The sequence below is a fragment of the Haemaphysalis longicornis genome, unplaced genomic scaffold (assembly GCF_048455015.1).
Source record: "Haemaphysalis longicornis isolate Haplotype H1 unplaced genomic scaffold, Haemaphysalis longicornis Haplotype H1 scaffold_7, whole genome shotgun sequence".
NCBI lineage: Eukaryota > Metazoa > Arthropoda > Arachnida > Ixodida > Ixodidae > Haemaphysalis > Haemaphysalis longicornis.
The window spans coordinates 69997820-70022771 of record NW_027526422.1 but is presented as its reverse complement, the minus strand read 5'-3'; the positions used below and the strand labels follow the sequence as shown (position 1 = coordinate 70022771).

The 24952-nt window shown below is 46.8% G+C and overlaps 1 protein-coding gene across 1 annotated transcript in view; it reads left to right on the top strand.

The window, feature by feature from the left end:
• LOC144146332 (uncharacterized) overlaps positions 1-24952 on the top strand; it is a 50011-nt gene that overhangs the window by 5749 nt on the left and 19310 nt on the right. The window contains exons 3-5 of the mRNA XM_077678288.1: positions 6944-7508; positions 17375-17777; positions 24565-24845. Of these exons, the coding sequence (XP_077534414.1) occupies positions 6944-7508; positions 17375-17777; positions 24565-24845 (1249 nt within the window). The remainder of the gene's footprint in view (positions 1-6943; positions 7509-17374; positions 17778-24564; positions 24846-24952) is intronic.

The following is a 24952-nucleotide window of genomic DNA, read 5'->3' as shown; positions in this document are numbered from 1 at the left end:
CAACTTGTAGTGCTGTGTTATTTCGTGATACGTGATCAGCGGGGTTGGCCTCTCTTGCTCGCTTCCCGGGGCCCGGGGGGATAACTCTCGGGCCAACAGGTGGGCGGTTTCGTTGCCTGGGATGGCAGAGTGGGCGGGTGCCCATGTGATCATGATAGATCTGTCTGGTGTACGCTGGCAGATGATTTGGTGGGTTGTGCGGTGAATTTGTCCACACGAGAAGTTGCGGTACGCTTTCTGCGAATCTGTGATGATTACGCTGGCGGTAGTTTGCGTTATGGTGAGAGCGATGGCCGCTTCTTCCGCTTGTAAGGGGTCGTATCCGGGTAGGGTTAGGCTGGTGACGTGTTTATTGTTCTGGACAACCACGGCTGTCATTGCTCTTATGCCGGGATAGGAAGACGCGTCCGTGTACACTGTGGTTGGTTCCCTCCCGTAGTATGTGTGGATGGCCTTGGCTCTTGCTTCCCTGCGCCCAGTGTGATGCTCAGGGTGAATGTTTCTAGGGAGCGGTGAGACGTACAGCTGTTTCCTGATATTGTGGTCGAGAATTCTCATTTGAGATGTCTGACGCTGCAGAGGGGATGTGAGCCCCAGACGAGAGAGGAGTCCTCCCTGTGCTTGTAACTCCCAGCCTCAACCTTTGGCTCGAAAGATGGGCTTCTATGAACTCGTCGGCTGTATTGTGCAGGCCCAGCTTCAATAGCTTGTCGGTGGCCGTGCTGATGGGAAGTCCGAGTGCCTGTTTGTAGGCCTTCCGAATGATGACATCCAGCCGTTCCATTTCTGACTTGGAGAGTGTTTGTAGGCCTTCCGAATGATGTCATCAAGCCGTTCCATTTCTGACTTGTAGAGAAGAGCGTAGGGTATGGCGTATGTAATTCTTGAGATTATGAATGCTTGGACGAGGCGGAGGGTGTCCTCCTGGCGCATTCCCCGTGTTTTGGTGGTCACACGCCTGATCATATGTGTGACTTGGTCCGAGGTATGTTTCAGCCTATTTATTAGGATGGAGTTTGTTCGACCGGCTTGAAAGGTCATACCAAGGATCTTGATATGCGAGGAGGGAACGATGGTGTGGCCCTCCATGTGGATGGTGACAGTGGGTGGCCTCTGGAGGAGTTTCGTTCTTGTACAAACAAGGAGGAGCTCCGAATTTTGTGGAGCACATTGGAGGACGCAAGACTTGGCGTAATGAGTTACCGTGTTCGCTGCAGTTTGTAGGCGCTCCTCTATCTCGCCTAGGGATCCTGTCTTCGACCAGATGGTAATATCATCTGCATACAAGCCGTGATGTATGCCCGGAATAAAATCCAATAAGGGAGGGAGACCGATGAGCGCAATATTGAACAACAAAGGGGAGAGCACTGCCCCTTGTGGTGTGCCGCGGCTGCCCAGCAGCATGGGATCTGTGGTTAGGTCTCCCACTTTAAGTATTGCCCTACGATCTGTGAGGAAATCTCTTATGTACTGATACATTCTAGGCCCGCAGTCGAGAGCATTTAGTTGCGAGAGGATGGCGGCGTGTTTAACATTGTCAAACGCCCCCTTGAGGTCCAGCGCAAGGATGGCTGTGGGTGAGTTTCGGGTGGCAGGCAGCATAACCTCTTCCTTGAGCTGGAGTAAGATGTCTTGCGTAGACACTCGAGGGCGAAAGCCAAACATGGTCGTAGGTAGCTTATCGTGATCTTCGAGGTACGTTTATAGCCTGTTTAAAACGATGTGCTCCAACAATTTGCCTACACATGATGTGAGGGAAATAGGTCGAAGGTTATCAGTGCTCGGTGGTTTGCCCGGCTTAGGTATGAGCCTGACTTCCACTGTTTTCGATTCATCTGGGAGTAAACCCATCTGCCAGATGTGATTGAAATAATCCGTTAGCTCAAGCAGGGAAGGAGTGCCCAGATTAGCGAGGGCCTTGTTGGTTATTTGGTCTATTCCGGGCGCCCTATTGTGGCGAAGCTTGTCCAGAGCGGCCATAACCTCATGCAGATGGATGTCGTCGTCCAGGAGCGGGTTGGGCCTTCCAGAGTAGGGGGAAGGGGCTCCGTAGGGTGAGTGGGAAGATAGCGGGCCGTAAGAGTGGCGAGCAGGTTTCGTGTGCTTCCCGAGTGTTGGTGAAGGATTCTGGCCATTGTGCGTTGGGATTCCGTCTTGCTCTTGCCGGGGTCTATAAGAAAGCGCAGCAGCTTCCACGTTTTGGAAGTGCTAAGGGAGTTACGCATACCATCGCAGAGGGCGAGCCAGTTTTCTTTGCACAATGAGGCGGCATAGCGTGCGGCTTCCTCTGTAAGCTGAGCAATGCGTTTTTTTAACTTACGGTTGAGCTTTTGTTTGCGCCAGCGTTTAATTAGACTGCGGCGAGCTTCCCACATGTGGAGGAGCCGCGCGTCCACGCATGGGGCAGTAGTTGACGTCTCAATTACTTTTGTGTGATTTTGGACGTCCTGGTGGAGTCGGGATATCCACTCTTGAAGAGTGAGTGGTGGATGATTTCTCGGTTTTTCTCTTGTTTGTCGTTCTTCTCGGAGTTTGTCCAGTCAGTGAGACGCGCCGTGCCGAATTTGACTCGGTACTGTGTGCCGTGTATGGTGGTGGCCAAGATGGCGTGGTCACTTCCTAAATATTCTCCGAGGTGCGCCCAGTCCGCGTAAGCATCAGCTGACGCACGGTTCTGGTTTATGGAAGTGCGAGCTGTTATGCTTGGAGCCCACCAAGCCTGTGCGTCTAATATGCACAGATGTATCGGGAAAATATACGTGGAATATTGCATGTGGAATTGGCTGAGCATTTAATACCCCTCCCCGATTTTAATATTTGAAAATCTAGGCCATCTTGTAATTTTTTTTATTGATTTATATGCATTTTTAATAAGAAAAGCATGTTTGGAAGTACCGTTTTCCTCATACCATCCTGCCCACCGAATTTCTGACATTGTCCATGTTCATGATGACACAACGGTAAGTCAGTAGAGCCAAATTTAGTGAATTGCTTGTGAGTTCAGTGTGGGCTTATCGTGTACTACATTTGCATGAAGAAACGCGAAATTTTGAGGGTACCTGATGATGTGAATGTGAAGGCACTATTGTGCAATAGTAGAAAATGCCCTCTCATGACCATCATCATCTTTCCTCTTTTGCTTCGTTTTCTTCCCTTGTTTGTACAAGCCTTTCGTTCAAGTCTTGTACCTGGCGACTGATGTCTGCTTCCCTCTTCCCTCAACATGTAGTGGTAATTCTCCAGCTCATATGGCCTAATTAGCCCAATTGTTGCTTGAGGAGGGTGATCTGATGGGTACGTCTGTTGTTGGCTGGAATGTGGAGACCCAGAAACCAGACTAGCTTATATGTCCGTTGTACGTTTTGGCCTTTGCTGGTGAAGTAGAGCTGTTGTAATGCAGGGTCTTGAGAATTGCCTCTCTTCATAAACAGTACTGTCTTTTGAGGTGACATTTAAGGCCCATTGCATACGTGTGTTTGCTAATCATGTCTGTGGCTTCTTAGTGTCTCTTGTAGCTTGGCCAGGGCGTCCGGTTTGAGGGTCCATAAGGTAATTTCATCTGCATAGAAGGCTACCTTGAGGTTTGGAAAATGTACTAGTTTCTGCGGTGGGTGGAGAAGAGGGAGATTGAATAAGAATGGAGAGGACTGTTACTTGTGGGATGCCGCGGTCATCAATCTGGAGTGTGTCCGGCTGTAAGCCACCTATCTGGATCTGTGCTGCGCACGTTAAAAATGAGCGAATTCAGTTGTGACGTGCTCACCACAGTCAGTGATGTTGAGTGCAGAAAGGATCCCCTCATGGATCATGTTATCAAAGGTGCCTTTCCGGTCCAGTGCCAATGTACCTCTTTGATATTCCTGCTGGCCTTGTGAAATATGTCCTCTTTATTCACCAAAGAACTACATCATGTAAGCCAAAATTTCAATTCTCCCACTGCATCGTGTGTTTTGTGACGTCGGAAGTGACGTATCCAGGGCAGGTACGTAAAACGGAAGTTTGAATGTTTACTAAGGCTAGCACTAATGGCACAAAACAGTGTTTTGTTAACTTGGTTACCTTCTGCATGCCTATATAGATGATACCGCCAATGAACTGCTTCGCACCCTGTTTTTTTTTATATAAGGGAAGCTTTTTTTCATATCACTGATGGTGACGTAATAAAAATGTACTGCAGGAAAGCCAACTTTACACATTCGGAGGTTACGTGATGATGATGGTGATGAAACAAAAATAAAAACTTGTCCCGTGGTCGGAATCGAGCTTAGGTACCTCGTGTTATGAAACCAACATCGATCCAATTGTGCCATTCCGACACAGTCGAAGCTGTTTGGATTTTGTAAGCGTCCACTCATACCCTTACGTACAGGAACTTCTAAATAAAGCTAAGTCAAAGACATCAATCACAAGCACCCGCTTAATTTTGCACAGTGCAAGCTTCACGTTGCTACCATTTTCTTGCTAGATAAAAGGGGCTTTAATTTTTTGTGGTAACGTTTTGCATGGTTGTGTAAATGGGCGGCCTAGATCGGTGTCAGAAAATAATAAAACTAGCACGAGACATTTTCTTACTGGAATTGTGCCTGGCTTATTATTACAGTTGATAGTAATAGTTTCATGAAACAGGGTATAAATCGATGGACAGGGTCATGTAAGTTACGGTGTTGCTTATGCCAGTTGCCCAGTATCGTGGCAGACAAGCCCAATGCGCCCAATGGCTCTGCAGCATCAGCTGGCATACTCCACGCTGTACACACTAGTACTTCTATGTTTACATGTTTGTTGGTGGCTTCCTTTCTTTACTCCACCATTCTTAAGCTATAAAAATATTTTGCCCTTGAACTGAGTGCAAATAGCTTGTTCTGTAAGCTTTTAATCCTTCCTTAATTTGCATTAAATTTTGTCAGCCTCAGCCAATTGCTATGAGATTCCCACAGTAGGTATGCCATAAGTTCAGTGAGTAACTGGTGAGTCACATGGCTTTTCTCTGGTTTCCTCAATATGGCGACTAATTTAGTGAAGTTTGCATAACAGTGGCGTCAGTGTTATTCTAACGAGGCTAGCATTCGAATGGACCTACTTCCATTTTGCCTTCATGATCGCTTTAAAAAAATCCCTCAAATATTCCATTTCCACCTCCATACCTTCATGATATGTTTTCTCTGCATTAGAAATGCGGTGAGTTAAATGCACTGAACTTCAGCCTGTTTGCTTCTAAAAAAATTGAGCTGCACCATTGCATCTTGGAGAAATGTACAGCTGGTGAAGCGAGCACTAATAAAGAATTAAATTTGTGGGTTGATTCAGCTTCTTCGTCTTGCATAAAACAATTGGTTGCACTGTTTTCTTTATAACCTGCGGACTTGCACTGTTCTGGTTTATAGAAGTGTGTGCTGTCACACTTGGATTCTGCCAAGCCTCCTTGTCTGACATGCATGGATATGCACATAGAACTCGAAAAGTTGACTGTGGAATAGGATGTATCAAAAATAACACTAGGCACCTCCATTCTCTTCCGAGTTTCTATGTGCCTTATCCTGTATTCTTCCCTACTAAACTTTGTGTCACCTGAAAGATGCCTTGCTGTATTTATTCAACTATACACTGGACCCAAACATGCCGTTCTTTGTTGTTAGAGGCCACACGAGAGCAAAAAATACCAACTGCATAACTGATTGTCATTTTTATGCCACATGTGATTGGCATATGTGATTGTCATTGTCATATGTGTTGTCATGTTTGTGAGAAACTTATGTCTGCATCCTACTGTTCGGCCATGTTTGAAAGAAGGCGCTGTGCATGTGAAGAATGTATGCCTGTATTTATTCAAATATACCTCGCCTCCAAGTATGCCTTTACTCACTGTTAGGAGTTGTGCGAAAGTAAAAGAGGCCCGTGTGAATATGCCAGGTCGTGTGGTGACTTCATGCAGTGCGCTCTCAGTTGTGACTGTGGGTGACTTTCTGTGGTCATGACAGCAGGCTGACTTCCCTGGTGTTTGTGTACTTTTGTAAAAAGCAGTTAACCTGTAGTGGATTGAATACTGCATTCATTTTTCAGGTTTTAAACTTTCGTGTCATCAATGGTGCAAAAATGACTGCTGTAACTTCATCATACCGCATGCTTTGCAGTATTGAAAAGCAGTGCACAGGGGAGGTGACGGCTGTTCTTTCTTTCTTGCTACTTGGTGTCATCTCAGTCTGTCGGATAACGTAATGGCTGGGCATGTTATCTATGCCGAACTTGGCAAACACTGCCGAGATTCTTATTATAGCGGAACTGGTAGACAGCCATGCTGGCCTCAGTTATGTCACATGCTTTTCTTTCTAAGTCTTCTGAACTATTATTCTTTGTTTGAGTGCCCTCACCACTTGCCAATACACGGAGTAGAGCAAAGAGGCTGAGGTAGGAAGAGCTCAATAAGGTGACATAAACTTGTTTAGAAAGGGCCTGTTACCCGCCGCGGTGGCTCAGTAGCTAAGGCGTTGCGCTGCTGAGCACGAGGTCGCGGGTTCGATTCCCGGCCGCGGCGGCCGCTTTTCCGATGGAGGCGAAAAGCAAAAACGCCCGTGTGTACGAGATTTCGGCGCACGATAAAGATCCCCAGGTGGTCAAAATTAATCCGGAGCCCTCCACTACGGCGCGCCTCATCGCCTGCGTTGCGTCGGCGCGTTAAACCCTACAATCAATCAATCAATAGAAAGGGCCTGTTGAATTAAGCGTCCACTTGGTGACGGTTGCGTTTTGGGATCCCAGTGGTGTGGCAAGAAAATGTGCAGAATTTTTGGGTAGGCATGAACTTTGCAGCTTTCAGCACAAAGAGAAATATTGAAAGAAATTTAGCGCGAGCACTATTTTAACTGCCTTCTGAGCGGGAGACTGCCGAGCCAGTGAGAAAGACGAGGGCTCATTGGCATTGCTAGGCAATGCCCATGCATGTTAGGCCGGAGCAGAGCGGCTCGCCTGGCACCAACGCAGACGCTTCCTTCTCTTTTGTGCTGGTTCTTTCCCCTTTGACCTGCTGGTGCACTGCTACCACGTTTGCCAAAAGAAAGGCTCTCAGTGTTTCTCTCTAATACCCTTTTGCAGGCTCCTCTTCTTTTCCCACCCCGGATGGCCACAGGGTGCAACATCACCCCCAGTCAGGCAGTTGGCTGCTCTGCTGCCAGCAGTGCAGGTACAAGACACAGTGCCTGAGCCATCTCATGAGGCACCGGCGCATCCACACGGGGGAGCGCCCCCACCAGTGCAGCGGCTGCAGCAAGTCCTTCATTCAGAAGAACCACCTGGTCGAGCACTTGCGCACACACACGGGAGAGAGGCCCTTCTACTGCCACCTGTGCCCCATGGCATTCACCAAGAAGGCCACCCTGGTCACGCACGTGCGCACTCACACAGGCGAGAGGCCCTTCCGTTGCTGCTTCTGCCCCGAGGCCTTCACACGCCGACGGCAGCAGAAGAGGCACGAGCAGAAGGAGCACAGGCACCACCAGTAGTGCAGCAGAAAGGTAAGTGCCTTCTTGGGTGTGTGCACAGACAATCGAGAGCCAGCTCCTCTTTGGGGGACATGACAAAGAAGGGTGTGTAGAGAGAGCGTGTGTCATCACACAATGACACCTGGCCCCGAGCAAAGGTTTCCATGTTCGGCATCACATTGTCCCCTCACCAACCCAGTGACCATTGCTCCATGCTAGTGTGGGAAGTGTGATTGTGGGTGGGAACTGTGGCATCCTGTATTGCTCACATGCATCTGAAGACGGCATGGCCCACTAGCGCAGATTGCCGACTAGATCATGCATTACCACATTGCAGAAATAAATGAGCAAGGTGGTGGAAATTGTGATAGGTCACCAATCATACGCATGCAAGCGCATGTGTGTGTAGCTTGTGTAATTTACCACTGTAATGGTTCCTTCTGTGGGTAAACAGCCACTGACGTCCTGTGCTTGTCCTGCGTGGTGCGTGTATGGATACTTTTAAGGGGCAGCATTGAGAGAGTGAGGGCAGATGGCAGCCATAATCTGATGCCTGCTACTTGATCAAGTCTCCACTGTTTGGAAAATGCATTGAGCAAATGAGCGCAACCATGATAAAACATTCTTGGGGACGGTGACTTTTTAATAACGGATACCGAACACAGGTAATCTACATCTGAACAGTCATGTGCCCCCACACTGTTCCGCATGCTTTGTTTCCATGGCAGAAAAAAAACTTGAGCAATAACTTGGCATCGCGGATGTCTTGTGTATCAATGTATCCTCAGCAAGTTGTAAGTACCGTAATTACCCGATTCTAACGCGCCCCCGATTCTAACGCGCACCCAATTTTCCAGGCAAAAAACTGAAAAAACTTGCACCTCCGTTTGCAACGCGCAAGGAACTTTGAGAGCAAGAAAAACGAATGCAAGAGAAACGGGAGATTTATTCCCAAAAGTAATCTCACTCCTCGTCGCTCTCCGAAAGCTCCTTGTCGTCTTCCGCTGACAGCAACATCTAGTCATTGGTGCCGTCAAGCGCGTTCGCGATGCCACACTTTTGAACGAACGTTCAACCATGTTCGATGGGATTGTGGCCCACGCCTCGCATGCCCATCCCGCGAGCTTCTCCAGAGGCGTACGCTTCAGCCAACCGCTCGTTGTGAACGCGTGGGAGCCGCTCGTAAGCCGCGGAAGCGGCGCACCTTCGTTGCTGCTGCTGCCATCGCTGTTATCAAGCACGCAAGTGGAATAATTTGACGATTTGTGTGAACGCCGATAGAAAAGCCTAGGCGCCTAGATCCGAAAAACTGTTGCTAAAAGCTTTGGTGCCCTCTTGAGATGGCGATGGCGATGGGTAGAACGAAATTTCATATGTTTCGGCAGTTTCAGTTTCGTATCCGATTCTAACGCGCATGCGATTTTTCGGCCTATTTCTGCGGAAAAAAGGTGCGCGTTAGAATCGAGTAAGTACGGTATCTGTGATGTATTTTTTGTCATGGGTAATTGTTAGCTATCTTGTGTGCAATCTCTTGCTTATTACGCCTGATTTTCCGCCTCTCGTGTTTTCCGCCTCGTGTTATCAGGTACCACCCTTTGTTCCGTTATATTCTCCGGTCTGGGGTGCTGCCTTGTCCTGTGGTATGTCATCAGCGGATATCAGAGAGGCTACACCAGATAGGCGATGCCTAGAAGATGGCATCCGTTCACGAGAACGAGATTGGCCCCTTTGGTGTAGCATGCAGCGAAAACCTCCCGTATCGGGAGAGACCCTCGTCCTGCAGTGGACAGGCTGACGATGGGGATTTCATTTATGTGAGTGCGTCGTGCGTGCATGTATATGTAAGCGCCGTATTATACGCAGCTAAAGTACAGGAGGCGATGGTACAGTGAACTGTGGCTAAGGCGTCCGTTGTGCATAACCTTTTGAACTTTTGTAGGTGACATAATCCCTCCAAAACATAGGTTAGCGTGGTGTTTCACATAACAAATAAATGAAAGCTGCTATACATTCAACATTCCTCAATATTGCGGCAACCGAGATAAACATGTACACAGGCAATGTTAGTTAATTGTGGTTTTTTTCGTGAACATTGCTAAATATGTAAAAACCACATCCCGAAATTAACGTATCCTGACGTACATGTACTACATCGCCAACATTTAAGTTTGCTGTATGGGATCATTTGAATTTTTAGGCAGCTTATGTAACTCCCCATACGATCGTTTAACATATGAAATTTGCTAACATTTGGCAACACTGCTGCAACGCGAAAAAAGCGTCTAAAGGGCAACGTTGTTTTTAAACATTGTATGAATGTACCCGACGTTGGCCCACATTTGGCAACATTGCTGCAATGCAAGAAAACCTGCATGTGGGCAACATTGCCTATGCGCTGTTTGTAAACGTTGCGTGAATGTTGTTGAATGTGTCAAACGTTGGTCCACATTTGGCAACATTGGTGCAACGCAAGAAAACGTGCATATGGGCGACATTGCCTATGCGTTGTTTGTAAACGTTGCGTGAATGTTGTTGAATGTGTCCAACGTTGGCCCCACATTTGGCAGCATTGCTGCAACGCAAGAAAACGTACATGTGGGCAATGTTGTCCATGAGTTGTTTATAAACATTGCGTGAATGTTGTTTAATGTGTCCAACGTTGGCCCACATTTGGCAACATTGGTGCAACGCAAGAAAACGTGCATATGAGCGACATTGCCTATGCGTTGTTTGTAAACGTTGCGTGAATGTTGTTGAATGTGTCCATTGTTGGCCCACATTTGGCAGCATTGCTGCAACGTGAAAAAGCGTGCATACAGGCAACGTTGCCTATACATTGCTTGTAAACGTTGAGTCAATGTTGCTGAATGTGTCCAACGTTGGCCCACATTTGGCAACATTGTCACCACGTTGTGTAACGTTGCCTAACGTTACGCAACATTGGCAACACGGCAGAAACGTTGCGGCAACAATTTGTGCTACTAGGGTTGGCATTAGGGGAAAAAGCTTTGCAGCGCTAAACTCGTTTACAGCGCCGACGAAAGTGCCGGGACCGTGACGGCGTCTGCTACTCGCAGGTTCACCGATCGATGGTCGTACGAAGTAAAATTTTAAGTGAAATTTCTAGTTTAAACTAATACTCTAGGTGACAAAGACTTCTCAAAAACAGCTGATCAAAAAAGAAGAGTGACGCAATCGGCGATGATTGCGCTTTAAAAAGCCAGCGAGTCCGGCGGACCGCAGGCTCGCCTGCTGCGGTGCGCCGCTCTTTTAAATGCAGAGCATTTCAGTAACTCACGATGTCACCCGCGTTGACGTCCGTAGTCGTAGTCCGCACCTCTCCCCCTACATTATATAAAAAAATACTATCCGGCGCCTGGTTTCGATCCCTCGACCCTGCGGGCGGAACGCAATGTACATGGTGCTCTACCCACTGCGCCACAAAGCCGACACAGAATGGGAGGCTACGAACGCGCCTTATATCCTTGACTCATTCAAACTATGTCAAGACGCTGCTGATACAACGCATTCACTACCACCAACTCCCCAAACACTAAACGTTAACGCAATACACCCACCCCCTATGCGACGCATTTACTCGAGTCCCCCTCGCGGGGAGATGGGCCCAATTTTTTTTGCGTACCTGCACACTATGCGTGAACTTTCCTTAATAAACAGTGCTCGTTTGCGTCGCCGTTACGAATACATGGTGCAGCGTTAGCTTGCCGTTTTGTTACGTGTCTGATCAGTGACAAAATGCCGCGACCGTCAGAAGCGTGAAATCTGTTTTAAAGTGTTCGGGCGAACTAAGAGGACGCTCGCTTTCCTTGTTTGCTCTCACTTTACTTAATTAAGCTCTTGCAGCATACATTCCCAGTTCGCACTTAATAGCCTAGAATCAGGGTCAGCAACGGCCGAGTTCCATGCAGCTGACACGGCGGAGGGCTGGACGGCAAATCGGGTGGGAGGAGGAGGAGGGGCGCTTTGAATGCAAAGAGAAAAAGTTCAGCGAATTTCTAATAATATTTGACAATAATCTGGCGAAGTGTGAAGATAGGGGGGGGGGCAATTCAACTGGAGGACGCCAATTCTCTGTTCTTGTCTCGCTGTCTAACTTAATTAAAACTGGCGTGTCGGCGTTTAGATTCGACGACCCCAGCACTAGAAAACCGACACAGTCAGTGATGATCATATGTAAATATCCGGGGCCCCGCACCGTGTATGCGGCTGTGTTGTGTGATGTTATAGAATTACACATCTCTGCAGGCAGCGGGCGTGTAATTTCGTGCATGTTTTGCATCCTTTAATAGCGCATAATTTGTTTATTTGGCGCGCCCCACCTACTCGCTAGTATACATGTACCCTGCCGTTCGTAAATCGTGCGGCGTAAAACGTTACGCATAGGATGAGCAGCGATATAGGATGCGTTACGATATAGGATGAGCAGCGTTCCGTGTTTATGCTACTCGTGAACTTCCCTTTGTCGACCGCACGCAAGAAGAAAAAAAATTGGCTGCGTATCTGCTCCTTTCGTTGCAAATGCCGTCAAAAGACTATAGTCTTTATCCGCTTTTGCGAAGTAAATGCCTCCCTTCGTTTTCCCGCTCACCTGTCATGTTGTACCTCTTGCGTCGCGCTCCTCCCAATGTAAAGACGCCAAAGGTTTGCTTAAATCATTTTAAATTTCCCGCGTTCCACTGCTCCAAACCGGGTGTCTCGATGCGAACGCTGCCGTACGGCGAAGACGCGCGTTAATCGAGGCGCCCTACTTCAACGTTTATAGAACCGCGTTTCCCTACTCCACGTGTGTTGCAAGCAGAATGTGGAACCTATCTAGTGGAACTACAGTGAACTAGAATATTGGAACCTTGCGTAACTGTTGCCGGTTGATTTCTTAAAATGGCGCCAGAAGCTATAGTGGCGCGGGCGACAGCAGGCGACGGCGGAGTGAATTCTTTTTCTTCAGTTGATGAAGCATTTAATTTCACAAAAGCCAAGCATGTTTGATTTCTTTATAAAAGAAAACTGCAAATATCACTTCTGTATTGATTTGTTGTCTCATATTTGCGTAATATCTTGTTCTTCTTCAACAATATTGACAAGTATGACATAGACGGGTAGATTTAGCTGTGACTATATAAGACGATTGCGCAGGCATTGTTTTGCTTTGGCCGGGTGGCTGAATCGAGTCACAGACAGACAGACAGACAGACAGACCAAAATTTCTGGGTTTAAGTAGCCCTAGAAAGACTATCGTCTTTAAAACTGCAACTGTCGTCAGACAGTTAAACCACCCGACCTGTCGACACTGTCCCACGCCGCGACCACCACGACAGCTCGCTCAAAAGAAAGTCGACAAAACGGCTTCTTTTAGCGGATATTATTTTGTTTAGCCTCTGCAACTACTTTAAGGGCTGTTTCATACAGTATGCAGTCATTTAAACGCGCCACAAAGCGCCACAACCAATTTTCTTGTAATTGAAAACACATGGAGGGCGGCGAGTGTCGTCTGCTTTTGTACTACCCAGAGGCGTCGACCGCTAGGGGCGCTGCATGTCGCCAAAACTCCAGGTCAGGAGGCCTACCGGCGCCAGTGCCTCCTGCCGGCGCCCCAACAACACCGCGTCGAATGTAAATGCACCTGTCACTTTAGAGAGGTGAGCCCCAAGTTTGTTTTTCTTTTTTGCGCGCGCAAGTCTTCAGAATTATTTAATGACCGAAGTGTGACATTCGCTGGCCAGACACCGACGGAAATGAAGAGTCGCGTACTCGCGCAGCCTAGCACTGACGCGGCGTGATGTTTGAAGCGTGTCAATGCCGGCTGACTGCCACAACGCTTGCGTCATTCCAAGTGACGGCCATAACGCTTTCATGCGCGCAGTTTTTACTAAAGGTGCCGGTAACCCCGGACAATTGATTACCGCGTGTTCAGTGTCTCTCATTCTGCATGTTGTTGGTTACGCTGGGAAAACGAGGCTGTATACATACGCTCATGATCGTTCAAATCGCCGTGACTCACTTGCGCCGTCTTCGTTGCTCGCATTTTCCGCAAGGTAAGCTTCTACGCGGTTCATTTTAATGCCTTGGTTGCGACATACTCACTTCTTAACCCGGCTGCGCAAAACGAAACTGCCGTCCGTGAGATGCTGGTAAGAGCGAAACAAACGTAATGACCTGTGTGGCGCGTCCTCTTACTGGCGATCTCTACAGCGTCATTTCCGAGCCAGCAGCAAAAAAAAAGGCTGGTGTGCTCTCTGGAAGAGTCTGCTCTCTTATCAGGTCTCAACAATCAGTTGACCGTCAAGCTCTATATGCTTGACCGCAACAAACACCCTACATGCCGATTCCGTATTGAGCTGCTGGTTGCAGTGTTCGAGCCATCGTGAAAGCACCGCCAGGCCGCACGGCGGCTTCTAGAATAAGGTTTGTGACTTCGCAAAACTTAAGAAACTTGGTATGTCATGCTTCATATTCGCAGGCATCAGTCCCGCCAGTGAACCCCTGTCCTGCTGTGACGAAAATCGTGCTGAAGAGGCCCACCTTCTGCATTCTGACATGGCTGTGATCCTCAAATCCATTGTGCATGACCTTGCAGTCAAATCGTCTTCTCCCTGCGGTCTCCTGTAGTCCTACTAAGTGACTGAGCCTAGCATTACCATCTGCTAAGCAGGAATGTGCCAGCTGTTCAACCCAGAAAGAAGGCCGTGCTTGGAAATTTGTTGTTGGGTTACTAGTGGCTGTTCTAGCAGCATTTGGTTACCCCAATAAGGGCTGCATGTGTCATTGCTGCTACATTGATCAGTGCTTGAGCTGGTCGGTCATTTGCTGCAAATTGCTCTGCTGCTTCCCGTTGTTGGTCATCCTTGTTCAGTGCCCTCCAGTTGTCATCCAATGCTGCTGTGGCTATCGTCTTGCAGTACACTTCACTTTATTTCCTTAAAGACCCCACAAGGGGGTGTTGCATAAGGGGTGGGTTGTACTGAGATGTTACAAATGTCACAATTTTTAAACAAGACATGTACATGGATACACTTTGAACAAAATGTGATGGACAGGTGATAGAAACGATGTCGTGGGGAAGGCCATTCCATTCTGCAGCTGCGTGGCAGAAAAAAGATGCAGAGAAAGTTGTGGTACCAGAGCGGGGTCGGGAGACTTTGAAGTGGATGGCCCGTGCAAGCAGAAATGCCTGGTGCAGTTTTCTGATGGGCTCAGTTGTTACTAAGTGGACATTTAAATGTTAAATCTTCCAACTTCGGTGGTGTTGGAAGAATGCCATGTGTCAATGAAAAATTTTTCCGTGATATAATCAAGTGTGGGAGCAATTTCGCTCGCATGTATCATTGGATATAGCTATATATAAACCAGTTGGTGGTTACTAACTTGTTATTGCCTCAACGGCCACTTGTGTCAGTTGTAAACATTTTCTGTTTTAAACTTTTAAGCTTGGTTTTAAGCTATTATGGGTAATTTACATGCATTTCTTAACGGGGAAAGCGCTATCAAAAGTGCTGCTTTCCTCGTACCATCCCAGCTGCTAAATTGCTTATGTCCTCTACGATGGCACACTGGCGAGCCCTCAGGAATAAATTTAACGGAAATGGCTAGTGTGTTTAGCATGCGCGTAAACAATCGCAGAATTACGAGTATACCTTATGATGCAGTGGATGCGGACACATAAATGTGTGATGGCCGAACAAGTTCCTCTCATGATCTTTTCCCCATTGCGTTTTTCTCTTTTCCCCTATACGCACTGCTTGCCACCATCTGATGGGACAGTGCCGTATAACTTAAGGTTTCAGTAACGCCACATGGTGACACTGTTGTCAAACACTGAGTAAAGCGGGCATTTACAGAAACGTGCATTGCTTGATTGTTAGTTCTGTAATTAGCATTCCTGTGCTACAAAGGTAGATCTTCGTGTGTGCCTTTACTGTGTGTTTCCAAGTCAAAAGCCGCAACACGTTCAGTGGGTACACCTGGAGCCATTCAGCCACTGTGGTGTTGAGGATGCCTAGTTGTTTCACATTTCAGAGGCTCCGGGATTGATTCTCATCAAATCTATATTTACTCACTTTTCTTTTTGACTGAATTGCATTACTCTGTTTGTGGGAGCTTTGCTGAGAAATGTGCCGTCAATGTAAGTATGTTCAACTTTTGGTATTCTCTGACATGCCAGCCTTTCTTTTGTGTGTGTGTGTGAACCATCCGTCAGCCATGTTCTGTGCTGTCGCTTCCCCTCGGTGACACCAGGTTTTAGACATACCGAGTTTACTGATGCTTTCTTATTAAACAGTTCATTCTTACAAACAAGAAAAAGCCAAATCTTCGAAAGCTGACACTTCAGAAAACTAGTCTGTAAACTAGTATAATGTCATTTCGGTAGTTGATAGGGTTTCCAAATTTCGTTTATGGTTTTGTGCATTGCCACCTGCTGCGCATTAATTGAAATTCTAGAGTGTTCTAAACCATCACATGGAGGGCAATTCATACTATAGACACAAATAGGACCAGGAATAATTTGCTTCGGTGTGTCTAAGTTTATTTTTTGACAAGAGCTTTGTGTTTGCAAATTCTTGACATGATTGCCATGGATGGAAAGTAATCTGGTTCATTTGTTTCAGTTGAATCGGACATGATCGTTCCTGGTAAACTCCAAAACAGTCTCCAAAATTTCACCTCGTCTCCACTTGGTTCACGGCAAACGGCGTTGAATGATTTTTGTTCGCAGCTGCCCCTCCCCTGCCCCATAACTCCTTTTCCGCTCCAACCCCTCACCCTATTCCTTTCTCTAGCTTCAACCCCTTATGCTATTCCCTCCTCTCGCTTTTCTTGTTAAGAGTTAAACGGAGGTGTGTTCAATGCAATTCAAATTTTCCCGCCCTTTGCACTGCTCATTCCCCCATGTCGAGACAGTGCACACCCTCTATATCTTGTTTCTTGCTCCGCCTTGAACAGCATGAACGCGAGCGCTGTTTTGTTGTGCTTGCTTTTATCTCGCGAATAGCGAAGTGTTTGTGTGCTATTTTGAGTGTATGTATGTCTCTTTTTATGTCTTAAGAACAAACCCAAAGTATATTCTTAATTCAAAGAACACAGGTCCTGCCATTGTTTACATTGTGACTCAAGTATGCCTGTGGTTTCCTTTGTGATAAATAAGGAGGTCATGTATGAATTATGCCTGCAGGTTTTGTTGTTTGGAATTGGTCTGCCATAATATACCTCATTTTGATAAACGACATCAATTTTTGGCTGGGAGGCCATGTCGAGGGCCAGACAGACAGGCTAAAATTTTCGCGTTTACGTAGCCTGTCATCTTCAAAGGCCAACTGCGCTCAAAATTTCTCCATCTTAAAAATCTCGTTTCCATATAAACTGCCTAAAAAGACTGCAAGATTCAAAATCTGACAGCTGAAATATGTGTAAGCACGGCACAAACAAAAATAAGAAGTCGGTAATCTTGACACCGACATTGAGAAGAGCGGTGCTGAAGTTGCCGCTGAAGTTGCCTTGCCGCCGGCTGGCCTGAGCGAACTTGTGCACAATTCGTCACGATTGCTGTAGCCCTAGCAGAAGAGCACCCATGGAGCTCCACTGCTTCTGGCTGGCCAGAGGAACAGGCACACGGCCAGCTGCAGTGTCACTTCTGCTTCATGGCTGTGTGTGCGATCCACCAGAAGGTGCAGCGTCGTCGGCGACTAAGCTAGTTTAAACATTTATAGTTAATTACGAATGCATTTCACTGAGCTACTTATGTGCCAGTTTTGGAGATGGTACGGTTCGTTAAAAGTAAATTTGGCTGAGGCTAGAGAGTCCAGTTGGCGTTTAAAGCCCAACTGTTGGTGCAATGCGGCCTAGTTTCCTTGGTGTAAGGACTGTTCTCTCCCTCCCTGATGCAGGCCCCTCCGCTTCCTCCTTGGGAGATGGCCACAGGCAGCAGCAGGGCCCCTCCCCAGGTCGTCGGCTACTGCACTGCAACCAGTGCAGCTACGAGACATTGTACCACAGCCATCTTAAGAGGCACCGGCGCATCCACACGGGCGAACGCCCCCACCAGTGCAGCCTCTGCAGCAAGGCCTTTGTGGAGAAAAGCGACCTGGACTCCCACATGCGCGTCCACACTGGCGAGAGGCCCTTCCACTGCCACCTGTGCCCCCTGGATTTCGTCCGGAAGACCACCCTTGTTAGACATGTGCTCACCCACACGGGTGAGAGGCCCATCGTCTGCCGCTTCTGCCCCAAGGCCTTCACACAACACACTCAGCGGAAGAGACACGAGCAGATGATGCACAGCCACCAGCTGTAGTGCAGGAGAAGAGAAGGGGGATGGTGACTCTAAGCTAGTTTGATTGTGGTTAGGGGTTTGACAGACAATAGCATCATCTCTTGGTCTCAAGCAACTGCTGGGGCTTTGCAGACTGACATAAGCAAGACACGCCCCTCTTGGAAAGTTGCAATTACGATGTGTCGCCTCAGATATGCATGCAAATGCTCACACAGTGTGTTTGTCTTGTGTAATTTCTCAGTTTGATGCTGCCTTTTGTCAGTAAACAAGTTTTGATGTGCAGGGTGTGCTCCTTGTACAAGTAATTTTAACGTGCGTTGACGCAAACACAGTGACAAAACACGAGAGGCGTAAATTGATGCCTATCATTCGTGTTAGATTCCATTTTCCAAATCTGTTGAAGGAACAAGCACAATGCCAATGAAAAAAGAGGGAGCTGTCAATATTATCCGTCTTAATGTGACACTGGTATTGTCTGTTGGGATAGTCATGTACCCCTCTCCCCACACCTAATTTGGTATTGTCTGGTTCCGTCTCTTTGATATACTCGCTAAATGGTAAAGAAAACCTTAGTAGGCAGTTGGATCAGTGTACGTCTGTTTCTTCACTCCATGAATGTTTTACTTGAACCTTATATATTTGTGCAATGAATTATCCAAGATCCTCAGTTCCCACACCTAATTTGGTATTGTCTGGTTCCATTTCTTTGATATACTCGCAAGATGGTAAAGAAAACCTTAGCAAGCAGTTTTACCAGTGTACGTTTGTTTCTTCACTCCGTGAATGTTTTACTTGAACCTTAAATACATTTGTGCAATGAATTATCCAAGATCCTCAGTTTCCAAACGTTTTACTGTTGGCATATGGAAGATCTGGGGATCCCTTAAATGGGGGATGTGGAGAAACAACTGTTTACAGTGTTGATAATGTATTTAGGAGACAGCTGCCGTTATTTCATAGCTGAAAAAAATTTAAAGGAGGTAGTGGCTCACGGTACCTTTCTTCTAGAAACAATGCCATTGTCCGGCCTTTGCCCTTGCCCATTTCAAAGTCTTCCATTTCCACCTTCATGGCTTCATGTTATGCAACCTCTGCATCACAAATGAATGGCATAAATGCATTGAACTTTATCCAGCTTTCTTTCCCCAATGACATCTGAGCTGCAATGTTGTATCAGGCTGTACGATGGGCAGTGCTGCGAAGCTCGCCTCCATGACGTCAGCTTAGGGATTCTCACATTTGTCATCTGCTTCACTCGGGTCGCTCTCCCTGCGGTATCTTTGCTCTCCATTTACAACTGATGCTTGACCGCACCAGAATTTGCATGTGCGTAACTTTTTATCATAATAATAGACTTAAAATCGCATACACTAGCTCAAGGCGTGGGTTAAAGTATAGTTTTGGATACTGCTACGGATGAAACATTGCCGGTGTCGCCTCATTCCTTGCGAAGCCGGTCCTGTGTGGAGCGCGAAGAGTCGGAGCTAGGTGTTAGCTTCTGTATTAAGCAATCTTTCGAACAAAGGGAACATCCAGCTGCTAGTAACCGACAACAGCGAAAATACAAGACCAAAACCAATTCCATGCCTTCCGGGCTGTCGTTTTTGGCAGAAGGCATTACTAACATTCCCCGTAATCATATGTAAGGTAAAACAGTTCTTGGAACCTTGCCGAACTCTCAAAAGTATTGTATCACATCACTTTACGTTGTCATGGCATGAAAGTATGCCGACATGCATTATGGCGCACAAAAAATATAGGTTAAGTTCCAAATAACTTACTCTGTGTACAGGTGCCTGCTGGTTTTATACGAGGCTTCTAACCAGGATGGAGGTTTATCGAGCAAAATGAGTCACGTCTACGGTAAAGATGCAGTAGCACTATGTTTGTTCAGACCTGGAGGGATACTTCGGTACATTTCCCACAGCCATATCTTCCCAATATTCAGATGTGCTTTATGGGAGAACTGCACTCAAGAGGAGGAGGAGGAGGAGGAGAAAACCTTATTTAACAGTAAAATCGAGCTAATTGGTCAGACAGGCCCTCAGTCCAGGACAACAATCTAAAAGTAATTTCCTTCAATTCATAGGACGCCATCCCGAGAAGACCAGGATTAGTTTCTTATGCCTGGAAGGGTTGGAAAACAACAAAAAGCTCCTTGGAAATATTAATCGGTTTTGATTCTTGCAATATATGCACGTATACAATTTATTGCATTCGTTAGCAAGTATATCAAGCTTTCGACACCGTAATCATGTCATAATTGTTCGGGTTGAGAGTCTGTTATGATAATGATGGCTGCGATAGAAATTCAGGTCACAAAAGCCGCTTTCGAGTAACTACTCTGGACAACGTTGTCTGGAGCGCGGTTGCGTAGCACAAACTTTCTCATTGCATTTGCATGTGAATAAACAACGCACGCTATGGATATGCACCTTCTTGCACCCAGCTACAGCGAAAGCCATTACTGCCTGAAGAAAATATGCACAAGATCTTTGTGAGTCTCCCGAACATACCCAAACCTATTAAGACGTTTGTGACGGTGCAGGAAATTATAGGGTTGGGTATAGAAAAAAAACGTTCGTGTGATACAAGTCGACAAGGAAAGAAGTAGAAGACATCTGCTTTATTTCCTGCTCTACGATGCGCGTGTAGGGGCCCACTACTTGGCACATAGCATTAAATTGTTGAGTCTTCATAAGAGCATCTCAGAAATACTGTAGGCAACCCTACGCATTTTCAATACTTATCGGGGAACTCTGAGCACTGAGCCTCACGAATAAGCTAGACAGGACGAGGTACACAAGATCTTCTGACCGATGCTCTAAGGAAAGTTGTTCTCTCTCTCCTCGCTTGTGGCAAACTTGTGGGGGATACAGCTTGAACTTATTCAGATGTGTCAGAAGCTGGCAAAAATAGCTAAATTACTAGAAATACGCTTTTTAATGCACTAAAGCATCAAAGCGGGTGATTTCTAGCACAGGCACTGCTGCCCCTCACATGCGGAGTGTGCAGACGACAGCGGCACGAGTCCCTCAGCCGACGTCAGAGCCAGGGGGCGCCACTCAAACATCTCACCACCAATAACAGCAAGTACAACTTCAAGTAGTGATCAGTGAGAACTGCGGACATAAACTTTAGCAAATACATCAAGGATGACAGTCGCGGGCTTAGATTTCAGAATGCGACAGTAGTTTTGTTCAAATCCATTTCTAGTGAAGCAATATATTCCCCCTGTACAGCTCCTGAGTGAGCAGACTTGAAGTAACTTTGTGGGTTGATACTCCTTCTTGAAAGATGAACACAATTTGTTGCATTTTTGCAGTAAGCCTGAAGCGACGTCCCCCAATATGGTTTATGGAACTGCGAGCTGTCACACTGAGCCTGCGAAGCCCTCCTCTCTCTGACATGCATGGACATGCCCACTAAACTGAACAAATATGCACATTGGAGCTTATTCTGTAGCGGGCTAGTTCAAATGTGACACCGGGTAGTTACAATTAACGGTGGAGTTTTTATTTCTTTTTTTTGTTTCTTTGGCCAGTCTCCTCAAGTGGGTATGCTTGTCTTGACAAACGTGCACCGAAGACGCTGGGCAGTTGCCATGAGGCACGCACACGAGCGCTTAAAATTTTTATGGTTTTGACATTGAAGCTGTTGAGCAAATTGCTACTGTGTGGGTCCGCAGTTAAAAATACAAAGAAAATGCCGAGTGCATGGTCGTCAAGCCAACATTGGCCACAAAAAACTCCAGCGTTTGCCATATCAAGGCAACACTTGCTCGGAACGAGAAAGACACGTCATAGCTTATGCCCTTTGTTTGTTTGTACTCGTGTCATCGTGCGCATGCGCTCTGTACTGTAGAAGAGCTGCAACTTGAATGTTGAAGCTGCTGTAGGTGATCATTGACTCCAGATGGCCCGGCCGCGGATACTTCGCACGGCTGAGGAAGAGGCCGCTGTGCGCAAAGCATCCACTGAAGACGAGAAGTTGCGCTTGCAGTGTGGTGTACGAAAACTTCCACTAAAACAACGACCTCACTCTGGCTTTGCTCAACATAAGGTCTTTGAAGTGTCATGCGCCGACATCAACCCCGACACCACAATGATACTAAAACTCAACTTTTTGTCCGTCAATGATCATTAACAACTGCCGGGCGGTCGCCACAATCTTGGTTGCCACAATCTTGTCAAGCCAAGGATGCCTTAAGTGGGTATCCTGGCTTGACAAATGTGCGCCGGGGACGCTAAGCAGTCGTCGCAAGGCATGCACACATGAGTGCCCGGCGTTCTCTTTCTTTTTTTCAACTGCAAGGCGGTTGCTGCGAGATGTGTTTATGTGCATGCTCTGCATTCTCTTGGTATTTTTAACTGCGGACAGGAGAAATTACAATTGGCTAAACAGCTTCCCTATAAAAGAAACAGTCGACCTGTAATCAAATGTATAAGGCACTCTGGCTAAACTTCTGCCTCAATAATCAAACCACAATTACCATCACAGTGCAAGAATGTTGGTTTACTTGCTTCATCTGAGGCTGTCAGACAACCTGATAACTGTGCATGTTGTCTACACCGAAATTGGTGAACACTGCTGAGGTGCTCAATCTAGTGGAATTGGTAGAGCAGAGATGGTTGTCTCAGTCAAACAACACAGTTGCTTTTAAATTTGTTGAGCTGATTTTTTGTGTGTGTATTTTGAGGGGATGTTTGTATGTGAAAGCCGGGCATAGAGGCCAAGGTAGGTAGAGCCACAATTAGGTGACAAGCGATTGCTTAGAAGGGGCCGTTTGAAGGGCGATTTGAATTGAATGTCTGTTTGCTATTGGGTACACCAGTGGCATTGCCGGAAAGCCTCCCGATTTTTTAAATTTTTTGGGTAAGCAGGAACTTTGCTGCTTTCAGCACATTTCAGGACATTTTGAAAGTGAAGCTTCATATCGCTAGGGAAAATTAAAATCCGGCGGTATTGTGTGTGCAGAAAACCCCTCCGCCAAAACTCTACACGCATACGGGAAAGAAACACGTTGGAAAGGCAATAGAAGGGTGGTGCGGGGCAAGCAGAGTCAGCCTGGTCACGATCAGGACTGGCTACACGTTACGCCGAAATGGAAAGGCCACATCTCATGTACTTGTGAGGAGCAGACAGCTCACAATCAGTGAATTGGGCAGGAACAGAAACGAAATAAAATACCACAACCGTGCAAAATATGATGAGAAAAAACATTGATGAACCATGTGGAGTATCATGGGAGTAAATACTGGCCACACGTGTCAACTTTGCTGGTTAATAATCTGTAGATAGTGCATGCAGAGTTCGTACAGGTACATGAAAACCTTGGAAAGAATTGAATTTAAGTGTCATTTTCAAGCCTTTTCATCTGTACAATGGGAGTTTGAGAAATGTGACTGTTGCGTCGTCCTGTTTGATGAGTCCACTAGTAATTACTTACATTGAAGCAAATAGATATTCCAAAATGCGTAATTTCAGAAAAGGGGCAGCTGGCAGGAGCAAGGCAATCAAAAAGACACATTGTTGAAAATGAGACTGGCAACATGCGAAAAATCATGCACCCCTCCATGTAACGATGACAATAGTTCAATACGAAGCGTTCTCGTGACGGATTGTTTATTTTGGCAACCCCCCACTGTGACTATGCACTACTCTGGAGGTGCACACCTCTTTTCTAGAATACCCTCAGCAACTCTTGGGTGTTTGGGTTTGGTATGTACAGCGCGAATCGGTACCTGTTGCTTGGCGTTCAGTGAGCAATTTTTGAGTGGGTGCTAATTTTAAGTTTTTAAACCATGAGATGGGACATCAGGCCTAACGTCCTAAAAGTCAAGATGAGAAGTTAGGCCTAACGTTTTGTGGCTAACCACCTTACGCTTTGCAAAGAAACACCATTCGTCTCCTGATGGATTCTGTGGTTGTCAGTTTTCCAATCTACTTCGACCATGTAGAAATAGAGCCATCAGTAAACGCTGGTCTAACAATGCGAGAGACCCAGGTTAAATTCTGGCCATGGAATCATTTCTTATTTCACTTCAACCACCATTATTCATCACCGTTGTCAGAAAGAGGTGGCTTTGGAAGTATTGGCGTACAATGGCATCAGTGAAGACAATAACGCTTAGATTTAAAATGAAGGCAAAGCTTGCAGCAACAGTTGCTGATTTACGACCTTCAACTGATGCCTAAGTTGACAAAGGAGGAGATAGAGGCGACATTACATGCTTTGTGAAATAAAACAACCTGAAAGAACAGCAAAAACTAACTAAACTCCAACCAAGAAATAAAAAGTTTGGATAAAGGAGCTTTCGACAGCTCCTTAGCAAATGTGGTGCACTAATGTTATTAGGTGTGCTATTGGAAACTTTTGCGCCATTTAAAAAATATATATATTAGAAAATGAACGAAACAAAACAGACGGGATCTATGAAAGTCCTTAAAAACCCGAGTTTTTATCTTTGAAGCTTGTACGAACCCTGTGCATGGGCACAATTTTTACTGTGAGAGCACTAGACGTGCCGTTCCTCAACAAACCACAATTTCTTATGCCTCTGGAGCGAAATACTGCTGAGCCAGGAAAAAGGGGAGGTATGCACTGCTGGACAATGCCCTGGCATGTTAAGCTTGTGCAGAGTGGCTCCCTTATCACTTGCAGAGTTTGTTCCCCTCCCTCTGGTGCTGATTATTTCCCCATCTACCCCATTATTGATGCACTACCCCTGCATGTGCCACTGGGAGGTCCCTCAGTGTTTTCGCCACCCTCCTTGTTTTAGGCTGCTCTTCCTCCTCGGGCAGCCGCAGGGCACAGTGGCGTTCTCCACCGGGTGGTTGGCAGCAGTGCTACCAGCAGTCCAGCTACGCGACGCCATCTCTGAGCAAGCTTTCGAGGCACCAGAGCATACACACAGGCGAGCGCCCCTTCCAATGCAGCCACTGCAGCAGAGCCTTCATGCCGAAGGGCCACCTGGTCGAGCATCTGCGCACCCACACAGGAGTGCGGCCCTTCCACTGCCACCTGTGCCCTATGGCATTCACCAACAGGACCAGCCTGGTCAGCCATGTGCGCACCCACACAGGCAAGAAGCCCTTCTGCTGCCACTTCTGCCTCGAGGCCTTCACACACCGCCGCTAGCAGAACAGGCACAAGCAGTAGGAGCAGAGCCACTGTCAGTAGCACAGCAAG